Raw genomic sequence first — 21144 nt, 5'->3', positions numbered from 1 at the left:
CACCGTCTCCACCTTGGATGGGGAGGTGGCACTGATCACATGGAACTCTGGGCAGCTATTGCCTCTCAGGAGACAGTAAAGTGGATGGATGCGGGTGTCAAGAGGCTGCTAGCTCAGGTGATCTGGGGTTGAACAAAGCAAGCCTTTCCACTCAGTAGCTATTAGAATGGCAGGCCTATCTATGGTCTTTTTCCCTCTGGTAAATAGAACGTCCCCCATTCTGTCAACAGGTCTTTGGGAACAGACAGCACTGGCTCACCTGTCCTCAGGGCTTACACTGGTTCCAGGTGTTCTCTTTCGAAGAGGCAAGTAGAGCAGGAAACTGGGCTAGCTAGCAGGCAGTGTGGTCTGAGAGGGGCAGCTGGTGGGGGGAGAGGAGATGACTCTGTCCTAGACTCTAAGACATTATCCCATCCAGGACCCAGAGGAAAAAGTGGGCATTTGTCAATTGTGAAACAAAACCAACAAAACCAAAATTCCCACACATTAAAAAAAAAAAGTTTTATGTTTCTAAATTTTGAAGTTAGGTAAAATATTGACATGAAAGGAAAGGACTCTCAAACCCACAGCTTAGTTTCACTGGCAGGGCTGTGAGCAGGAAGTGGGTTTTGGGTAACCTTGAGCATGTACTCTGCATGAATTAATAAAATGAAAATAGTAGTATATTACTATCCACAGCTTAAACAGATGAGATGGTACATGTGTAAGCAAAGACAGACACAAGCTGGTGGGCTAGCAAAGTGCCTCTGCCCTTCCTGAGATTGGGAGCATTTCAAAGCTTTTGTTTGAGCCTTAGACATTTCAATGCTTTAATTTAGCCACTATAGGTATTACATGTTGAATAAAAGATCCTCCTCTTACTATGCAATGTGAGCTTGATAATTATTGGCATTCAGAAGATAAAGCAGCTCTCATCTGTCTTCTGAGAACTTCCATGCCATCCTATGCAGGGCTGGGTCTTAGCCAGCAGCATTTATGGGACGCTGTTCCCTGGTGTCAGTCACAAAGCATAGCTGTTTTTCCCCCCAAAACATTTTTGCTTTTCTTAAGATACCACCATACATTAGTTTTACTAGTTAAACTTTGTAGAATTAATTTACATTTTCAACCTATTTTCTCCTTTACTTATTCTCTCCCTACCCCACTCTATCCCAGTCCCTTAATTCCAAGGGTAGAAACAACAGTTTTGATCAACTGATTTTCTAAAATGAGACTGGGGCTCCCAGGAGGGCATAGCAGAACCCCACATCACACTGAAGAGTCAGCTGAGGTTTGGAGCCAACGCACTAGTTGCAAAGTCCATTTTAGGTGGCTTTTTGGCAATGATGAGAATATGGTATATTTAATACATGTGAAATCTACTGAAACTTATTGAATAAATATTTCCCTTTCTCAACGTTCTCTGAAAGGCAGCAAGCAGATCTGGAGTTTGCATTCTAGGTGAACAAAGGATGGGGCTGGGTACAAGTTGCTTCACCTCTTCAAGTCTTGGTAACTTTATCTGCAGAAATGGAAGTGTCAAAAATGTTTAGAATCCCAGCCTCTCCCCAGCCTCTGAACTCTGCCTAAGCAGGAGTCACATATGCCCTTTCCAGACTTCCCTGGTGGTACGGTGGATAGGAATCCACCTGCCAATGCAGGAGACACAGGTTCTATCCCTGGTCTGGGAAGATGCCACATGTGGAGCAGCCAAGCCCATGCGCTGCACCTAGAGCCTGTGCTCTGCAACGAGAGAAGCTGGAGCACTACAAGGAAGAGGAGTCCCCCGAGGTGCGACCAGAGAAAGCCCAAGTGCAGCAATGAAGACCCAGTGCAAAGAGAAAAATTAAAAAAATAAGTAACTAACCGCCCCCACCCCCCACCGAAATCCCCTTAGAAAAACAGAAAACAAACCCCATTTAGTACAAAATTGGTAGATTTGCCTTTGGATTTCATGTGTGTTGGGGACGGATTAAGTGGAAAACAAACTCGAGAAAAGGAAAGTTCTGTGGCATTCTGCACTCTTCTGCTTCTGTTAAGTAAAAGCTTGACATTTACAAAATTCCACAAATTTATTTTTTCTACTTAATCAAGAATGAAAATAACCACTACTTGCAAAGACTCAAAAGCTCACCTAGGACAAAAAAAAAAAAAAACAACCCTGCTGCTTCACACTATGGTTTCAACTAGTTCTAGTCATCGGAGAAGGCGATGGCACCCCACTCCAGTACTCTTGCCTGGAAAATCCCATGGACGGAGAAGCCTGGTAGGCTGCAGTACATGGGGTCGCTGAGGGTCGGACACGACTGAGCGACTTCACTTTCACTCTTCACTTTCATGCATTGGAGAAGGAAATGGCAACCCGCTCCAGTGTTCTTGCCTGGAGAATCCCAGGGACGGGGGAGCCTGGTGGGCTGCCGTCTATGGGGTCGCACAGAGTCGGACACGACTGAAGCGACTTAGCAGCAGCAGCAGTAGCAGTTCTAGTCATGCTTTAGAAACACCTGGGGTGGGCAGAAGGGGTTGGAGATGTCATTAGGAGCAAGTGCTCTGAAGAGCCAGAAAGTAATCAGATGCAGCTGGTAATAAACAGGATGTCACCAGTTCAAGCATAGGGCACAAGGAAGAACTACATTTTCCAGTCTCAGCAAACACGTGGCTAAAAGCTGATGATGCTGTAAAAGACATTTTTCCTACACGAAGGAGGACTGCCTACCTGAGAAATTAAAGGATGATGAGACAATGCAAATATAACCAGCCTTTCTTAACTGGGTTCTAGGAGAGAATTCCAACCCACACAAGATGCTGTGAATGACTCTTCCCAATGCCGCAAAGGACCGTACACAGTTAGTGCTATTCTGGGTGCACAGAAGAGAAGGTAATTCATTACAGATGATGGATGCTGTAAAGTGAGGAATCCCTATGGAGAAGGGCTGCCCAAATCCAGCAGCTATCCTGAGGTGAGAGAATAAACCGAAGCCTTTTTTAGGGTATGCCTTCCTATTGCTATTCTGGGGACTTTGGGGCTGTAACACTTGCTCAGGCTTCAAGTCTGTCATATGGATGTGCCACATGGGGCACTGGTCACATATTTATTCTCTTATCTCTTCTCCCCTTTCCAACTTGGGTCCAAGAGAAACCTAAAACTTCACTCTTGTATAAGGACGATGTATAAAAAATAGGACAGCTGAAAAACCATAAATATAATTATTCAACAGAGGAAGAGAAAAATGGTAGTGATGAATGGGAACGCTGAGGAGATGGTGTTCACTGCTCCTCTGCTGTGAACTAGCTGTGTCATCTCAGGCAGGTCCTCCATCTGACACGGAGTGGCTTCCATGACTGTGTCTACAAAATGGGGCCAATCTTACTTTGTCTGCCAGAAGGAAGGAGGCTGACTTATCTGATGTGAACTCAAAATCCCTTTCAATTCCAAGACCTAGAATTCTGAGGAGCTGGCATGTCTACAGCTGTTCTCGCCTCCCCGCAAGCCAAACGTTTCCAGCTAACTCACATCAGTTCTCTTACTTTTCATGTGTCATTAGGACACACTGCTTCCTAACACAAGGCAGAAAAAACAGTGGGGAGGAGCAGAACACCGAGAGCACAGAACTCAACCTCTGCTGTGTATCTTCAGTCCCTTTAGCCCCCAGAAGGGAAAATCAGGGCTTCTGTAGCTAATCAGGATTACTGGATTCTCCCTTCTCCCTTGACTACATGCCCCCCCTTTCCTGAGAAAACTCCCTCTCATTTTCCTTTTTAAAAATGTCTCCAAATGGCCATCATCAAAAAATCTACAAACAATAAATGCTGGAGAGGGTGTGGAGAAAAGTGAACCTTTTTGTACCGTCGATGGGAATGTAAATTGATATAGCTACTATGGCAGTTCCTTAAAAAATGAATAATAAAACTACCATATGACCCAGGAATCCCAGCTCTCAGCATATACCCTGAGAAAACAATAACTGAAAATGACACACATACCCCAGTGTTCATTGCAGTACTGTTTACAACAGTTAGGACACGGAGCAACCTACATGTCCATCGACAGATGAAGGGATAAAGAAGCTGTAGTACATATAGACGATGGAACATTACTCAGCCATAAAAAGGAACACATTTGAGTCAGTTAAAGTGAGGTGGATGAACCTAGAGCCTGTTATACAGAGTGAAGCAAGCCAGAAAGAGAAAAACACATATTGTATATTAAGGCATATATATGAAATCTAGAAATATGGTACTGATGAACTTATTTACAAGGCAGGAATACATACAGAGACACAGAGAACAGACTTGTGGGCACAGCGGGGAGAGGAGAGGGTGGGACGAATCGAGAGAGTGGCGCTGAAACATACATTGCCATATGTAAAACAGAGAGCGAGCGGGAAGCTGCTGTGTACCACAGGGAGCTCAAGCAATGCCCTGTGACAACCCAGAGGGGTGGCAGGGGGGTTCAGGAGGGAAGGGACATATGTATACTTTTGGCTGATTCATGATGTTATAAAGCAATTATCCTCCAATTGAAAATAAATTTAAAAAATCAGTACATGTGTATCACTTAATACCTCAAATAGCAGTCTTGCCCCTCTCCAAGTGAGACAGCTTCTCACGCCCCAGAGAAATAAACCCAATTCTTGTGGTTCTGTCTTCTTGCATTTCTCTCCATCTTTTCAATGGCATCTTATTATACTCCTCATTCTTGATTTGCAGATTGGGATATTATTTAAGACCTTCTTATTATGGAAGATGAGGACTTAGCTATTTTATACACCCCCAAGTATCTTTCTATAAAGCAAATATTTCCCTAATCCCCCAGCTTTAGAGCCAGAATCCAACCACTCAGCACAATGACAGCTGAGGCACCGACAGCACTTGACCACAGATTCTCAGTGAGCCTGCTCTGAAGTCCGTGTGCCCTGCAGCTGCATTCTCCCAAGATGGTATTAAAATTCTCCCTGTCTAGCTATGAAGATGCTAGTAACATTCAGAAGTGATTTTAGAGCTCTGTGGCAGTAAAGAAACCACCAGGTTTCAATGGACCAAAGCCTACAAAATAGGAATTTAGAAAATTGTTCATTAAATGACCATAAAACCCAGAGCCTCTCTAGTTCTATACAGTCCATTTTCTCTACTCATTCTCTCCCCATCTTCATTGAGCCCCTTCCCCAAGGGCTCCAAACCCTCTGGCCCCAGAGGCTTCGACTGAAGGGATCTGGGTGGCCAGCCCCAGGCTGCGGAGCGAATCAGCTTGGCCCCTCCAAGGCACCACACTGCTCATCTCTCAAGTTCATGGGGGCCTTCTCCACAAGATACACTAGAGCATGTCTCCCCCACAAGACAAAAGCAATGAGAGGGAACAGAACTGAAGGTCCTTCCATGCTGTCCCTCTCAAGGATCCTGGTTCTGAAGAGAGAAAGCCGTCTGCCAGGGGCACGGATGGGAGTATGCTGACTCTCAGTGATGCCTCCAAATGCCCACTGCAGACTGCTAGCCCTTGTTGTCATTGCTTTATATTCTTTGCATGACTCATAAATCTGCATCACGTGACTCAGGCATCGGAATCCACGCACCACCCCCCCCCCCACCTCATCCATATTTAATGCCTAGCCAGCTAGGTATTTCTGTTCACCTGGATGGATTACAGTAACTGAGGTCTGCCAGGGAGGAGAGATGATGGGGCTGGATGGTAGGTGACAAGGAGCATTAACAGCCAAAGGGTGAGACTGGGTGGTGATGCTCAAACCTCGCCTCCTAGCTGTGGACGCAACAGAAAACACGGCAAGAAAAATATGACATAAAGCTACTGAAAATCCCTCAAAACCACCAACTGAAATGGCAACCCACTCCAGTATTGCCTGGGAAATGCCATGGACAGAGGAGCCCGGCAGGCTATAGTCCATGGGGTCGCAATGAGTTGGACACGACTGAAATGACTAAGTATGCAGGATAACAAGCCAATGAACACTTTGGCCATCAGATGCAAAGAGCCGACTCATTGGAACACATGGATGCATGTTACATGTTGGTGGAGAAGTTGTTGGGCTTGGGAGCTCAAAAAGCATGGGCTGATGCTTTTTGAAAGCCGACTCTTTCCCTGATATGGGAAAAGACTGAAGGCAAGAGGAGAAAGGGGTGGCAGAGGATGAAATGGTTAGATAGCATCACTGACTCAATGGACATGAGTCTGAGCAAACTCTTGGAGATAGTGAAGTCAGAGAAGTCTGATGTGCTACAGTCCATGGGGTTACAAAGTGCTGGACATGACTTAGCAACTGAGTAACAACAGTGAATAAAATATGAAACCCTGTGATTGTTATACAGTATATTGGGGTTCAGATCACCCATTTATTGAGCACCTATACAGCCAAGCCTTATAGGGTTACAGAGACTGTAACGATGAATAACCTGCTTTGAGCTAAATAAAGTTACTTGTTCAGCAGATAAAATGTGAAAGTCAAAAAAGAACCAGGCTTTTAAGTAGCAAGAGAGGGATAAACAAGAATGCTATAGGATTTGAAAGAAGAGAAAACAATCATAATTGGTTGAGGGTGAAACAGTAAGACACATGGATGGATAAACAGTCCAAGACCCAGAAAATCAGAGCAGTTGCTAATCTGGAGTCTCTGGTGGTGGCTCCGTCGGCAAAGATGTGGACACACACCAGGCTGGTGGCAGGAGGGGCGTGGGAGGACTGTAAAGGCAACTAGCAACGCATGGGCAGTTACGTGTGTGTCTGCACGCACGTTCACACATGCTGAGCTGGATGTTAATTTCACGTGGAGGACCTGCAACATGGTTCTACCATCCTGAGAAGACAGGCTGGTTTAGGGGCTGGGAGTCAGGAAACTGTGAGCAGAGACAGCCATGCTTTTTGAGCACCCAAGCCCAGCAACCTCTCCACCGGGGGGGTTTGGGGTTGCCCCCTCCTCCATGTCATCCTCCAACATATAACATGCATCCCTGTGTTGTTCAGTGTCCTATTTTCCTCCTGGTCCCAAGGAATGCCTTGGAATAGAGGGAACCCTTGGCTCCAGCAGCACAAACAGAGATCTCCTTCTGGTTCCTTCCTCTGAAGGTTTTCTCCTATACACACTATTCTCTTAGAAATTCTCCTTCTGGCTCATCGTAAGTTGTAAGAGGGTCTATCACCACTTATACTCTTTCTAAATGAGTTCAAAGTCCTAATCCCTGTCTTACCCACATCAGCTTTGCTGCTGCTGCTAAGTCACTTCAGTCGTGTCCGACTCTGTGTGACCCCATAGACGGCAGCCCACCAGGCTCCGCCATCCCTGGGATTCTCCAGGCAAGAACACTGGCGTGGGTTGCCATTTCCTTCTCCAATGCATGAAAGTGAAAAGTCAAAGTGAAGTCACTCAGTCATGTCCAACCCTCAGCGACCCCATGGACTGCAGTCCACCAGGCTCCTCCGTCCATGGGATTTTCTAGGCAAAAGTACTGGAGTGGGGTGCCACTGCCTTCTCCGACCGACATCAGCTTTAGAATGCAACAAACCTCGGGAAGCCGTAGCCTCTATAGGTGTTAACCTGGCTGCTCACTTCCACGGCTCCAGCTTTTAGAGACATCCCTGACTTCTTAGGACAAAAAGTCTCATGACAGGGAACTTGTGAACAAACAGGAAACCTGGTGTGTCAGCCCCTGACGACCCTCCCAGCCTTACACGGGATGTTGCTAATGGTCACTGGCCTCGTGGCTGGGCTTGTCTTGGGGAAGGGAGGTACTGTTATTAAGAGGCCCCTGTGTGTAAACAAGTGGAATGAAGGTAAGGACTGTGTACGGCAGGGCCCACAGGGAATACAATGAAGCTGGCTTCTCCCGCCGTGAGTTTCCAACTGCCAGGAAACAGCAGGGCAGTTCCTACATGTCCTTCCAGGCGTTCGGCATTACCCTGAACAGCACGTCGATTCCCTGTGGATTAAAGGACAAAGCCAGCAGGGATGCCGGCTTCTATGGCCCCAGTCCCTCTTGCCCGCTCCCGCTTCCATAAATCACGCTGGCAGGTAGCTGGGAAGCAGCTGTGGATGACAGGGTTGCTCTGGAGCACAGGAAGCCACCTTTTAACCCGCCTGCTGTTGTTTGTCTCTCAAACGTGACAAAGGAACAGATGTAAGCAACATGCCAACTGTTGAGAGGATCTGCTTGGAGCGCTATAGGAAGCCTGTTCAGAGTGCATCACACCAGCCGCTCCACGGAGGCACAACTGAGTTCATTTCCTGACGCTCAGCCCCCAACTGCCACCGACAAGCACTCTCTGCTCATGCCAGGTTGGGGTCTGCAATGCTTACACTACTCACCACGTACAGCCTGCTGCCGCCTTCACCCCACACCCCGAAGCCCCTTCCCAGCCCTGTTCCAACACCATCGAAGTCCAGCCTCAGCTCCCAGGGGTCTTCTCTGACCCCCAGGCCCCATCCTGGGCCAGAGCATTTAACAGTCTGTGCCGGTTTCTAAGCCTCTCACAGGGCCATATCCTCCCTGTCCAAACCACCTGGTTACCTCCATGAGGGATGGAGGCGGGTTCACCCACCTCTGTCTTCCCAGAGTTGCGTTTTTTAAATCACTAGTTGCAGGATGAATGGGTCAGGAATCATGTTTACAGGATTGCAACTAGTATTTAAAATACTAAATTAAAAGAGACACGTGTACCCCAATGTTCATCGCAGCACTGTTTATAATAGCCAAGACATGGAAGCAACCTAGATGTCCATCAGCAGATGAATGGATAAGAAAGCTGTGGTACATATACACAATGGAGTATTACTCAGCCATTAAAAAGAATACATTTGAATCAGTTCTAATGAGGTGGATGAAACTGGAGCCTATTATACAGAGTGAAGTAAGCCAGAAGGAAAAACATAAATACAGTATACTAACGCATATATATGGAATTTAGAAAGATGGTAACAATAACCTGGTGTACGAGACAGCAAAAGAGACACTGATGTATAAAACAGTCTTATGGACTCTGTGGGAGAGGGAGAGGGTGGGAAGATTTGGGAGAATGGCAATGAAACATGTAAAATATCATGTAGGAAACGAGTTGCCAGTCCAGGTTCGATGCATGATGCTGGATGCTTGGGGCTGGTGCACTGGGACGGCCCAGAGGGATGGTATGGGGAGGGAGGAGGGAGGAGGGTTCGGGATGGGGAACACATGTATACCTGTGGCGGATTCATTTTGATATTTGGCAAAACTAATACAATTATGTAAAGTTTAAAAATAAAATAAAATTAGAGAAAAAAAAAAAACTTATAAAGTTGAAAAAAAAAATAAAATAAAATACTAAATTAAAAAACAGCTTATAAAAGATACTTTTGGGACAACTAAGGAATTATTGGGGAACTATTAGGGGATAATATGAAATTCCTATTAATTTTCTTAGGTCCAGTTACGATGTTGTGTAGGAGAATATCTCGGAGAAGGCAATGGCACCCCACTCCAGTACTCTTGCCTGGAAAATCCCATGGACAGAGGAGCCTGGTAGGCTGCAGTCCATGGGGTCGCTAAGAGTCGGACACGACTGAAGCGACTTCACTTTGACTTTTCACTTTCATGCATTGGAGAAGGAAATGGCAACCCACTCCAGTGTTCTTGCCTGGAGAATCCCAGGGACGGGAGAGCCTGGTGGGCTGCCCTCTATGGGGTCGCACAGAGTTGGACACGACTGAAGTGACTTAGCAGCAGAAGAATATCTTATTCTTTAAGAGATGCATGCTCAAGTTATTTAGAGGTGACTTACTTTCAACTGGATCAACAGAAAAAATACCTGTGTGCAAGCTGACACATACGCAGAGATAAGGCAAACAGGGTAAAACATTATCACTGCCGACTCTAGATACAGAGTCTACAGGCTTTCACTGTACTAGGCTTTAAATTTTCCTGTGTGCTTGAAAAGTTTAATAATGAAACAGAAGAAAATGAAAAAGAAGAGGGAAAAATCAGAATGCAGGGCATGAAATATGATCTGGTTTGGGGTGTCTACTGGATGTGTATCCTAGGTGACAATTTAAATGTATTTCCTCCTTTGCATCAAGGCCCAGACTCTGAAATGCTGCCCTGCAGTTCCTCACTGCACCAAGCACATGGCAGGTGCACTCTGAACTGTTTAACTTCTAGAAGCACAGAATTTTAGTGAAGGGGCAAGCTGAGAAATCATTTAGTCTCCAGTTACATCCCATTAACGCCAGCTATGTCAAAATATCCAAGCCATTTCCTGCCTTAGCACATTTGGCCCTAACCTCAACTCAGCCTTCAGGACTCTTATCAGATATTTAATCACTCATCAGGAAGGCTGCTCCCCTGCCCCCTCCATGCCAGGGAGGTGGTTAGTGGAAGACTCTAAGAGTAGGGTGCCAGTTGTTGCAGCGTGCCGGGGACCGAAGTATGTCTTCTGTGGGACTAAGGACTTTCAGTGCTAAAATTAGGACAGTCCCAGGCAAACCAGGTTGGCTGTTCACCCTAAATGTGAAGGAAGACTGGGAGAGGGCCTTGAACAGATCCAGGAAGGTGGACACCATATGCCTTGTAGCATCATGGGAACACGAGCGGCTAGAACAAATTCAGGGCAGCGAAATTAAGACGAGACAGAGATCTCCCTGACAACATCCCAACAGCAGCAACAAATGCCAAATTGCCAAGTGTCTCTCATGCCCCTAAACAGAACCTCTGATTATTCACCAACTCATGTGGAAAGCAAAAGACCATGGGAACTTACTGTAAAAACGTCATCATCACCAAGCTCAGCCTCATTGTGGATGGTGGAAGATGATGTTGTGGAGCCTAAAAAAGACACAAAAACCACAAAAAAGTGTTTCCAAAGAGGATAAGTCAAAGCCACTCATTTAAAGAAACCACATCCTTAAAGAAACTACTCCTTTCATATGTGGATCACCAGCAGAAATGTTACTTGGGAATTAAATGCTTTAATTTTAAAATATAATTTATTTATCCATTTATGGCTGCACTGGGTCTTTTTTACTACATGTGGACTTTCTCTAGCTGTGGCGAGCAGGGGCCTATTCTTTGTTGCGATGCATGGGCTTCTCACTGGTGGCTTTTCCTGTGCAACACAGACTCTACGTGTGGGCTTCAGCAGTTGTGGTGCTCGGGCTCAGATGCTCCACGGCACGTGGAATCTTCCTGGACCAGGGATAGAACCTGTGTCCCTTGCATTATCAGGCACATTCTTAACCACTGTACCACTAGGGAAGTCCTTACATACTTTTAACTTGCTCTTCTTTAATTGATTCTAGCCAGCATGTTTCCTAAATGAACTTTGCTTACTGTTGTTCCCAAATCGATCCCTCAAACGTCCTCACTGATCAGTAGAGAACAGGCACATGGAGAGGCGCCGAGGAGGTGGTGCTCAGAGAGCCTACCCCCAGCTCTGAAGGACCCCCTGACCGCTAAGCACTGGACGGAGAAGCCCAGGTTAGACCTGCCACAATTGCACTGTGAAACTGGACTTGGATCTCTGGGCTTTTCATTTACCCACAAAGGGACATGAACTAAAGAGCTAGTACGGTCACCTCCTCTTCTGAAATTTAGACACTATAAACCCCAGACTGTGGGAGAAGCGACCTTCTAAACTGGTACCTGGGCAAAAAGGCTTTTTTCTTGCAGTACTGGCAGTGAGTTTTGCAGGTCAACATTTAGGATAATGTCAAAAAAACACAAAAACCCAGTTTATTCTATCAGGGAATGAAATGGTTATTTACAGTTCAACTGATTTATTTGTTCATTTCTTTCTTCATTCTGGTAGGCAAATCATGTAACTTCTTCCTTTTTCTCCTAATAGCACCCCATTTATGTGGATCAAATTAACTAACCCTGTTAATGGCCAAAAAGGGAAAACATGCTTAAATTTGCATAAGTGACAGAGTACCAAAAGAGAAATTCAGTCTGTATCATCTCCTTTTTCTTGGTTAGGCCTTATGAAATGCACGTTTAGAGAGTATTTTGCTATTAACATAAAATTGAACTCCAAAGACTTGATCAGAAAGGGATGAGAAATATTTAAATTCCCAATGAAGGCTCAGAGGAGAAAAAACAAGTTCCATAATACCATGTGTGCAGTTTCTATTGCTCTGAGACTCTTAGATCTCTACTATTTGAGTCACTCTAGTCCATCAATGTTTAAAGCAAGTTTGATAGAACAGAGCTAGGTAGAAAGTATGAGAAAAAATTAAGAGAACCAAATTTTGTGTGTGGCTTCAGTGATTAAGCACATGGATATAGTACAAACTTCTCTCAGTAATACAGGAGTGGGCTTCCCTGATAGCCCAGTGGCTAAGACTCTGTGCTCCCAATGCAGCAGGGCCGGGTTTGATCCCTGGTAAGGGAACTAAATCCCACATGCTGCAACTAAGACACAACACAGCCAAATAAATAAATAAAAGAAAATAATACAGGAGCTATTTTCTCATCTAAACATTTAAAAGCTATGTTTAATAATAAGATTTTAAATATTATGCACTTGTGTCAGACTTATGGTGTACACACTGGTTTCTACTCATTTTGTCCACCCCCCGTGGTTGTAGTTCTCAGATTCATTGTTCCAGCTAGAATTGTCTCCCTGATGATTTTAAGAGATTTTTTTTTGAGACCTGCTTTTCTCTCCTCCCCCAAATGAAGAAAATGACTTTAGAAAACATTTCTCTCTTATACACATGAAATACATATTCTTTTGTGATGAATCTAACCAATTCTGAATATGGCTTTACTGTGCCTTGCTTGATACTTCTTTGTTCACAGGTTGGCTATGACACCTTGAAACTTCTGATTTGATAACTGAATGTGTCGAAATGGAGAATTTGTGTGTTTGCATCTGTGGACACTCGAAAAGCCCCTGAGAACTGACTGCCCGAGAGCCTTTCAGGCCATGATTAAATGCCACACAGTGTCCACCAGCTGCTTACTCACAGACTAAGGAGTCACAGATTCCTTCTCCTTTCCAGTGGCAGCCGCACCCCTGGGTCCTCGTTACACAACAGTGGGAAGGCCTACAGCCTCTTCTGGGCCCATTAGAATCCATTCTCCACCTCTGGACCAAGACAGGTTGCACCCAAGCTTTTTTCTCAGGAAAAGGTGAAATATATCAAAAAGGCATTTACATGGATGTCAGAACTTGTCTTTCCGGAGCAGTCTAAAAAACCAGTTGGAATCACTCATTATTCTGAAATCCATTTCCTTCTCCGCTGCACTGTCACTTAAAATATTTTTCTCCTTTGGATGTTCCTACAGTTTTGACCTCAACCAACCTGGCCTCTAGCCCTCCTGCAAATAATCCACAAATATGTGATGGCAGACAACTGGGATTAAAAAGAACCTGGAAACTTCCCACAGACCCACTGAGAATGCAGTGATCAATTCAATACCTTCTATTAGGTCTTCGATTGCTTTCCTCACTCCCCTGTCAAAGGCTCGAGCGTCAGCAGGGCTTTGGAAAGTAAGTCCAAACTTCCTATTGTCGACCTTCCAATGATGAAAGGTTGGGTTGGCTTTGGTGTAGACCAAGTCCTTTCTCACATAGCATTCCAATACCACCTGGAGGATTGAAACACACAGGTGGGTTACTTTTTAAATAGTCACGATGCTGTCTGCTTATAAAAATCTAACTAGGAATGACTGTTTTTGATGGCAACTGATGACCCCCCGTGCCCACTGCCTTCGTGCATCTGTGAAGGCTTCTTAGAAGAAGGCTTTCCCTGCCTCTGTTGAGCATCCACTCATTGCTGCTCCCCCCATCCCCACCTTGGTGGTCCTTGCTGTATTGCTCTGCTCCTTAACCATGCTCTACATTTCTCCAGCCCCTAGCTGGGGGTGGAGGGGTGGAGTGGGGTGGAGTGGGGCTCTAAGCTGAGGCCCAGTCTTGGGGCTTTGCTCTATTCTAGGCTGACTGCTTTTCCCTCAGGGCCTTTGTATTCATGACTCTCAGTCCTCCTTCTCTTGTCCTAATGCCCTTTCTCAGTGACCTCAAATTCAACAAGCTGGGAAAATAACTAACTTGCTCTGAAATTGCTGCCCTTAGTTTCCTATGCCAGCTTCTTATCTAGCAATGCCAACCTCTGTTAATTTTCTCTGGCTTGAATCTCCATGGTTTCCTTTTGCCTCTTCTGCTTGTTCTATCCCCTGTTTATGTTAAACACCAAGTACATTTCATTTTCCCTTCAGTATATTTTGTATCAACCCTGGTTCAATTGCTACCACCCTGATCTAAGGTCTCTAATAAACCTTTTATCTGGATTATTAGAACATTCTAGCAATCTAGTCTCAGAACTGCCTTTTCACTAGGCTATGACTTGGAGGAGATTGTCTCAGACCTTTGATCTTTTTATCTCTAAAGCGGAAATAACATCAACATTATCAATGAGAACATATACACGAACATGCTCTGCAAATACTGAACAGTGAGGAACCTGAAGGGTTGTACGTACTTACCAGGATATTGCATCATGTTTTTCTACTCTTTTACTTCAGTTTTTATCACCTTCACAATTTAGTACTTGATTTCATATTATTTTCTAAGAGTTTCATGTGCTTTAGTCTTGTTCCTTTAACTAGACTGTAAAAAGATCAAGATGTCTTATAAAATAACTCCCTCTATGTACAGAGTGCTACTGCTGGCAAAGATATCAGAGTTCAATATTACAGAATAAAAGAGGCATTGAAATCATGTGAATGTAAACTCTATTCTTTATTCATGGATAGCTCCAAAATACCAACAATATTTATTTCTATAGTTTCATTATGTATATATCAGATGATTTCACTAAGTTTTACCAGCTTTGATCTTGTTCAGCAAAGTTCTACATTTAATGAGATACTATTACTTTTATACTAAGTGAAAGAGTGAAATTAATAAAAATTAGAGAATATCTTTAAATGAATAAAATTTCAAGAATACACCTAAGCAAACAGGAATTAAGTATTGCCTAATAAATGTTCTCTAACTTAATAGATGAAAATAATAGTCAAACTGGCCTATCCAAGCATCGCAAGCAGTTAACTTTATTCCATTGTGTTGAAGGAAGACAATGGTCCCCTCACACAGTTCTATTTATGATTAAATTGCTTATTATGGCCATTTTCCCCTAAGAATAGCGCAATGATTAAATGTCAGCCCAGCCCCATTCCAAATTGGGGAAATCCAAATAACCAAGGCTTTAGCTAACAAATGTTATCTATTTTAGAATTTAATAGTCTCAATGCAAAATCTCAAAATAAACTTTTTTGTAAAAACAAACATTTCCAGTTTCTCCATATTTTTATGGCGAAAAAGTTAGTCTTTCGTTGACATTTTCTGAGTTTAAGATTATCCCAAAGGTACATTTTCCTAGAGAAGTGTAATAAATTCTTAGAAAAGTAAAGTTTAGCCACCTAAACTATGTGGGAAGAGGGATGGGGAAGAGACCAGATACCATCTCTTTATCCTCTTAAATCTCTTTATCCTCTTCAACAAAATTATATCATTATATATCTATGTAAGTTTAATGACAAAAATGATTAACATTCAAATGCTGTAATCTTCATAACAGGTATAACCCCTTAGTGAAGTTTTGGCATAATAGGTATTAATCCTCTAAAATGAAGTTTGGGAATTTGACTAAAACTTGAGAAAGGGTTTTAAAAATGGCTTTTTCAATGAGAGGCATGGGGAGAAAAATAAGTGATTATATATTCTTGTTGAAGGTATTTCATCCCTCATTTGATGCCTTCTGAACTGTATCTGTTGCATTTGACAATAAAAAATTACATTAATCTTCACCTGAATTCATAGAGTTGGCTTTATTTTAGAGCACCTGCTTTCATTAAAATCTAAGCACATGCAAGAAAATGCAAATACAGTTCCTAATAAGCACTCTTGGATGGGAGAGAGGTTTTTAACAAAATTTCTTTGTCTTGTCCCTTCCAGCAAATATCATTTTGCTGTTTCACAATCTGTGATGAAAGTAAATAACCTTCTAGATGATGAACCAAACAATACATTTTGTGAAACTTGTGGTCATTTAGTTGGATTAAAATGAAATAGTCACTGGTGTTCCTTTATTTTTTTCTTCCATTTTAAAAAATCTTACTAGCCTGTGAAGTGGAGAAGGAAATGACAACCCACTCCAGTATTCTTGCCTAGAGAATCCTGTGGACAGAGGAGCCTGGTGGGCTGCCGTCTATGGGGTCGCACAGAATTGGACACGACTGAAGCGACTTAGCATGCATGCATGCACTGGAGAAGGAAATAGCAACCAACTCTAGTGTTCTTGCCTGGAGAATCCCAGGGACGGAGGAGCCTGGTGGGCTACTGTCTATGGGGTCACACAGAGTCAGACACGACTGAAGCGACTTAGCAGAAGCAGCCTGCGAAGGGGCCTTCCCAGGCGGCGCTAGTGGTAAAGAACCCGCCTGCAGGTGCAGGCGACACAGGAATCACGGGTTCGATCCCTGGGTCAGGAAGATCCCCTGGAGAAGGGCATGGCAACCCACTCCAGTATTCTTGCCTAGAGAATCCCCATGGACAGAGGAGCCTGGAGGGCTACACTCTATAGGGTCTCAAAAAGAATCCATACTGTAGAAGGTTCAATATAGCGGAGTCCATGAAGGTTCCATTCTTGCTCAGCTCTCTGTCTGTCCCCTCGACACCTCTCTACCTCCAGAGCTGCCCACTGACAGTATGAGAACTACCTTAGTTCCCTTCCTGCAGCTTCTTTATGTACTCACATAAGTTTGTGTGTGTGAGTCTGTTTAAATGTAGCCACACCTATACACTGGTCTTCAATTTGCCTTTTCCTCAAAAATATGTCTCAGAGATACAGGAAGGTAAAAAAGGACTCTGTTTAGTGGCTGCGTAATATTCCTCAGAACAGATATATGAGAATTATTTTGCCATTCTCCATACTAATGGGCATTCAAGGTCATTTCTAACTAGTCACTTTTAAAGACAATGCTGAAATGAACATTCTTGAACATGTTCTCAAAGTTTGGTATTTGGGCTCTTGGGAGCCTTCCCTCTACAACCCCAGGTCCTTTCAAGGGGTTCAGGATGGCATAACTATTTTCATATATTAACACATTTTTGCTTTTCCATTGTGCTGCCAGCCCTGCTAATGCTGCAAAAGGAACGGTGGGTAAAACTGTTGTGCTGAGGCTCAATCAAAGCCCGGCAGTGGCACCAAACAGTACCAAAGCCACCGGATTCACCACTGGCACACACAGTGGAAAAAAGCCAGTTTTATGTAGGGTTGTCCTTGATGAACCAGTTAAAAATGACTGAAATCATGACCCAAGAATACACATCTTTCATTTTGTGTGATGAAATGGATGTACATGTAACTGGATTCTCCTATCTGTGTCCACACTTGATCTGCTGTAATATGTTGCTTTGGTTGAAGCAGAAGAAACTCGGGCTTTGCACAAATGCACAGTTGGAAAGGGAAGAGTATCTCTCACAGCCTTTTTACTTCCGCTGTGTATGGAAGAGTGATGACTATCTCAAGGAAAACGTGCGTAACTGCTGCCGTTGGGAGTTGAACTAACTGCTTTTCTCATGAATCATCGGGTTTACTTGAAAGAGCAACCTACAGATGAACTATGGTTATTCAGACTTGGGTACTTTTTTTGAAGATGAACACAGTGAACCTGTCACCTCAAGGAAAGCAAGGAGGTATTTTTTGACAATAATAAAATTTGAACTTTCAAGTGAAAATTAGAATTTTGGACAGCTTGGCAATACTTAAAAAGACTTTTCTAATGATATTAGTGGTGATATTAAGAAATGTGATTTTTTTTTGATACTGTAGACTTAAGTATATCAACATTTGGAAGATCTGTGTAACTCAGTAAACCATTATTTTCCAAATGACCAATGCATGATGTTACAAAATCAGGAATGAGTAAAAGATTGATGCAAAGAGAAAGGTGAATCAGTGGATTTTAATGTAATAAGAGTCTGAAAAGGTTTCAGAGTCTGCATTTAAGAAACTACTACAAACTGAGTTTTGGTTTAGATCGAAGTGTTAATATATCAGTAATGATCTGAAAAGGCTATTAAAATAGTTCTACATCTTCCAACTGCATATCTGTGTGAGGCTGGATTTTCTTCATATACTTCAGTCAAAACAACATATTACAACAGACTGAAAGCAAGAGTAGATATTAGAATCCAGCTATCTTCTACTAGGTTAGATATTAAAGAGCTCTGCAGAAATGCAAAGCAATGCTATTCTTCTAATCATTTTTTTTTTCCTGGAAAATAGCTATATAGTTATTTGCCAGAAACAATGTCATTTATGCTAACCCTACTGTTTAAGATTTTTAACAATTTCAGTTTTAATTGCTAGTGTGGTAAATAGTAGTAGCTTATAGCCTATCAGACAAAAGCATTTTAGGGTCCTCAATAAATTTTTAGAAAGTAAAAGGATTCTGAGGCCAAAAATGTCTGAGAACTGCAGCTATCTATAAAGCTTGGTAAGTCTATTTCCATAGGATAGGGTTTAGATGTAGAATTGCCAAGTGAAAAGGAATACACATTTAAAATTAATATCCTGCCAAATTGCCTTTCAAATAGTTTTGCCAGCTGGAACTCCCACTAAATGTGTGTGGGAGTGCTCACAGACCTGCACTGGAATGATCAACCTTTTAGATTCTGTGATTAATCTTCATAAGGTAGTTTCTCATAGGATTCATTTAAGAAGTAAAAGCATCTAATCCATCAAAATAAGATTCAACTCAGCAATTTTTAATTTGCATATAACTTCTCAGGAAAACTTGACTGTCTCCAACTTAGAAAAAGTAACAACTGTGTGAATGAATACTTGGAACACAGACTTTTCCCATAGAAACAATGGCATCAACACAAGTTCACAGGTGTCAACACAAAATTCAAATAACAATAACAAAAACCAATGTGCTGAATTCTAGAACTGCACTACCTTGGAAAATCTATTGACAACACGGTTTCTACCAGAGACAGTACTTCATGTTCTGGTTGGAATACCAAGAACTCTGATACTATCCATTCTCTGTATTTCCAAAATGATCTCCACCTTCTCCTTGCCTTTCCACTGCTGAGGGCGGGGGTGGGGGGGTGGGGAGTGTCCTTCAACAACCTGTCCTGTTTGCACAGCTTCCAGGAGTATTCATACCCTCCAGTGGGCAGAAGTGCTGCATTATGGAAGCTGGAGGCCAAAGAATGAGTCATCATTTGACCAAAAGCGTGTGTGTGTGTGTGTGTGTGTGTGTGTGTGTGTGTGTGTGTTAGGAGTCCAGAATTTACCAGCACGTGAAACTGGAAAGTTTCATGTGAAACGGGGAAGTGAGGGATGGAAAGATGAAAGAGCACACCTAGGTGTGCGGGGGTCTGACTTAACTAGTGACAAAATTTATAAAAGTCCCAAAGTGTAGAGTCACAGAACGTAAAGGGGACAAGACGAGGGAGGGAGTGATGGAGAAACACAACAGGAGGGGATGAAGCATACAGTCCTTGTGCAACAGCCAACACACAACAGAAGCTGGTCCACAGCCAGGACTGCCTTCTTCCCATGCCGAGCTGGAATGGAGGGACCAAGATTTAGCTTCACAATGAAATGGTCCAAGAGCTGTCTCTAATGATTACATGCCCAAAGACTGGGGAAGTGGATTCTTTCCTGGAGCACTGAGTTTCCCACTACAAACTGGAAATAATAGTGTCCTTCTCCTTTAGAATGTGGCAGGAATGTAACTGAGATTATTTACATAAAGGGCTTCAAACGAAACTGTAGAACTTTACAATAATTATGTTCAAGCCAGTGATAAGAAACAAGTTTATAAATGTATCTATAAAATGAAGGGGCTGAATTATTAATAGACAATCTAAAGGCTATTTCAGGTTGACATATTCTAATGACAAACCACAGAAATACCAGGAAAAAACAGACCTAAAAACATATAACTGTTCAGGTTAGATAATCTGCTAACATAAAAGTAGTTAACAATAAAAATAAAAAGGAAAAAGTGAAAAAAATTTTTCTATCAAAATTTTTGTAGGAAAACAACACCAACTAAAATAAAAAAGGCAAGCAACAGATTATAAAAATATCTGCAGTAAAAATGGCAGATGAAGATGATTATCTTTGTTATACTTGGAGGGCATACATATCAAGGAGAATAGTCAGGCCCCAAAAAGTAAATATGCAAAGGACATTGACAGATAATTCACAGTGTTTAACAGAAAAACATTTGCTCTTATTGCTGATCAAAAATAAGATACCACAGTTATCCTAATCAAATTGGTAAAGATTTAAAATATCTGAGAAAATTCTCATATATGGTGGTAACAGCTCTTTGTATAAGTATCAAAAACCATAAAAATTTGACCTCCCCGCAGATTATTACAAGTAGACAGCAAGTGTGGAAAATGCAGGTAGATAAATACAGGGGTAAGGGGGAGGGAGACAATCTTAATATTTGACACTAAGGAGATCATCAAATAAACAACAGAACATCAACCTGATACCAGCAACATGGAAAATTTCTGATGAGATATATAAAACTGTTTATGAGCTCTGATTACAGCTAGGTAAAAGTAAAAATATGCACAAAGGGGAAAAACTATACCAAAGGGTTAAAGGTGGCTGTGCACATGTGACTTTGGCTCAGTTTGGGTTCAGGGTGTTAGTCACTCAGTCGTGTCCGACTCTGTGAACCCATGGACTGTAGCCCGCCAGGCCCCTCTGTCCATGGAATTCTCCAGGCAAGAACACTGGAGTGGGTAGCCATTCCCTTCTCCAGGGGATCTTCCCAACTGAGGGATCAAACCTGGGGTCAGGTGAGAGGGAATCAAACACTCGTTTCAGGTTCCCTGATGGGACCCAGAACAAGTAGTCTTTCTGAATCTTAGTTTCTTCAGATATAACTATACAGGCTGCTGTAAGGATACAGTGATGTACCTTAACTGAAGGGCTAGCATTGTCCTTAGCCCCTAAGGAAATGCTGGATAAAGGGTATTTTACTTTTTTTGGGTTAGTGTATAATGCCTTTATTGTGAATATCTAATAAACTAGAATGTTTTAACTATTTGACTATTATGTAAGGAATTTCTTGAATGGCCACATTTCTTAAAATATTCTCCCTTTAAATTTTTGTTTCATTTTCAGAAATGAATCAAGTGTGAAAACA

At 42.8% G+C, this 21144-nt stretch overlaps 1 protein-coding gene across 1 annotated transcript in view; it reads right to left on the bottom strand.

The window, feature by feature from the left end:
- Window positions 1-21144, bottom strand: part of SPRED2 (sprouty related EVH1 domain containing 2) — a 127416-nt gene that overhangs the window by 13251 nt on the left and 93021 nt on the right. Inside the window, 2 exon segments of the mRNA XM_005893571.3 lie at window positions 10712-10776; window positions 13374-13542. Coding sequence (XP_005893633.2) covers window positions 10712-10776; window positions 13374-13542 — 234 coding nt within the window.

The sequence above is a fragment of the Bos mutus genome, chromosome 11 (genome assembly GCF_027580195.1).
Source record: "Bos mutus isolate GX-2022 chromosome 11, NWIPB_WYAK_1.1, whole genome shotgun sequence".
NCBI lineage: Eukaryota > Metazoa > Chordata > Mammalia > Artiodactyla > Bovidae > Bos > Bos mutus.
The sequence above is the reverse complement of the archived record's forward strand: the minus strand, read 5'-3'. Positions and strand labels throughout refer to the sequence as shown.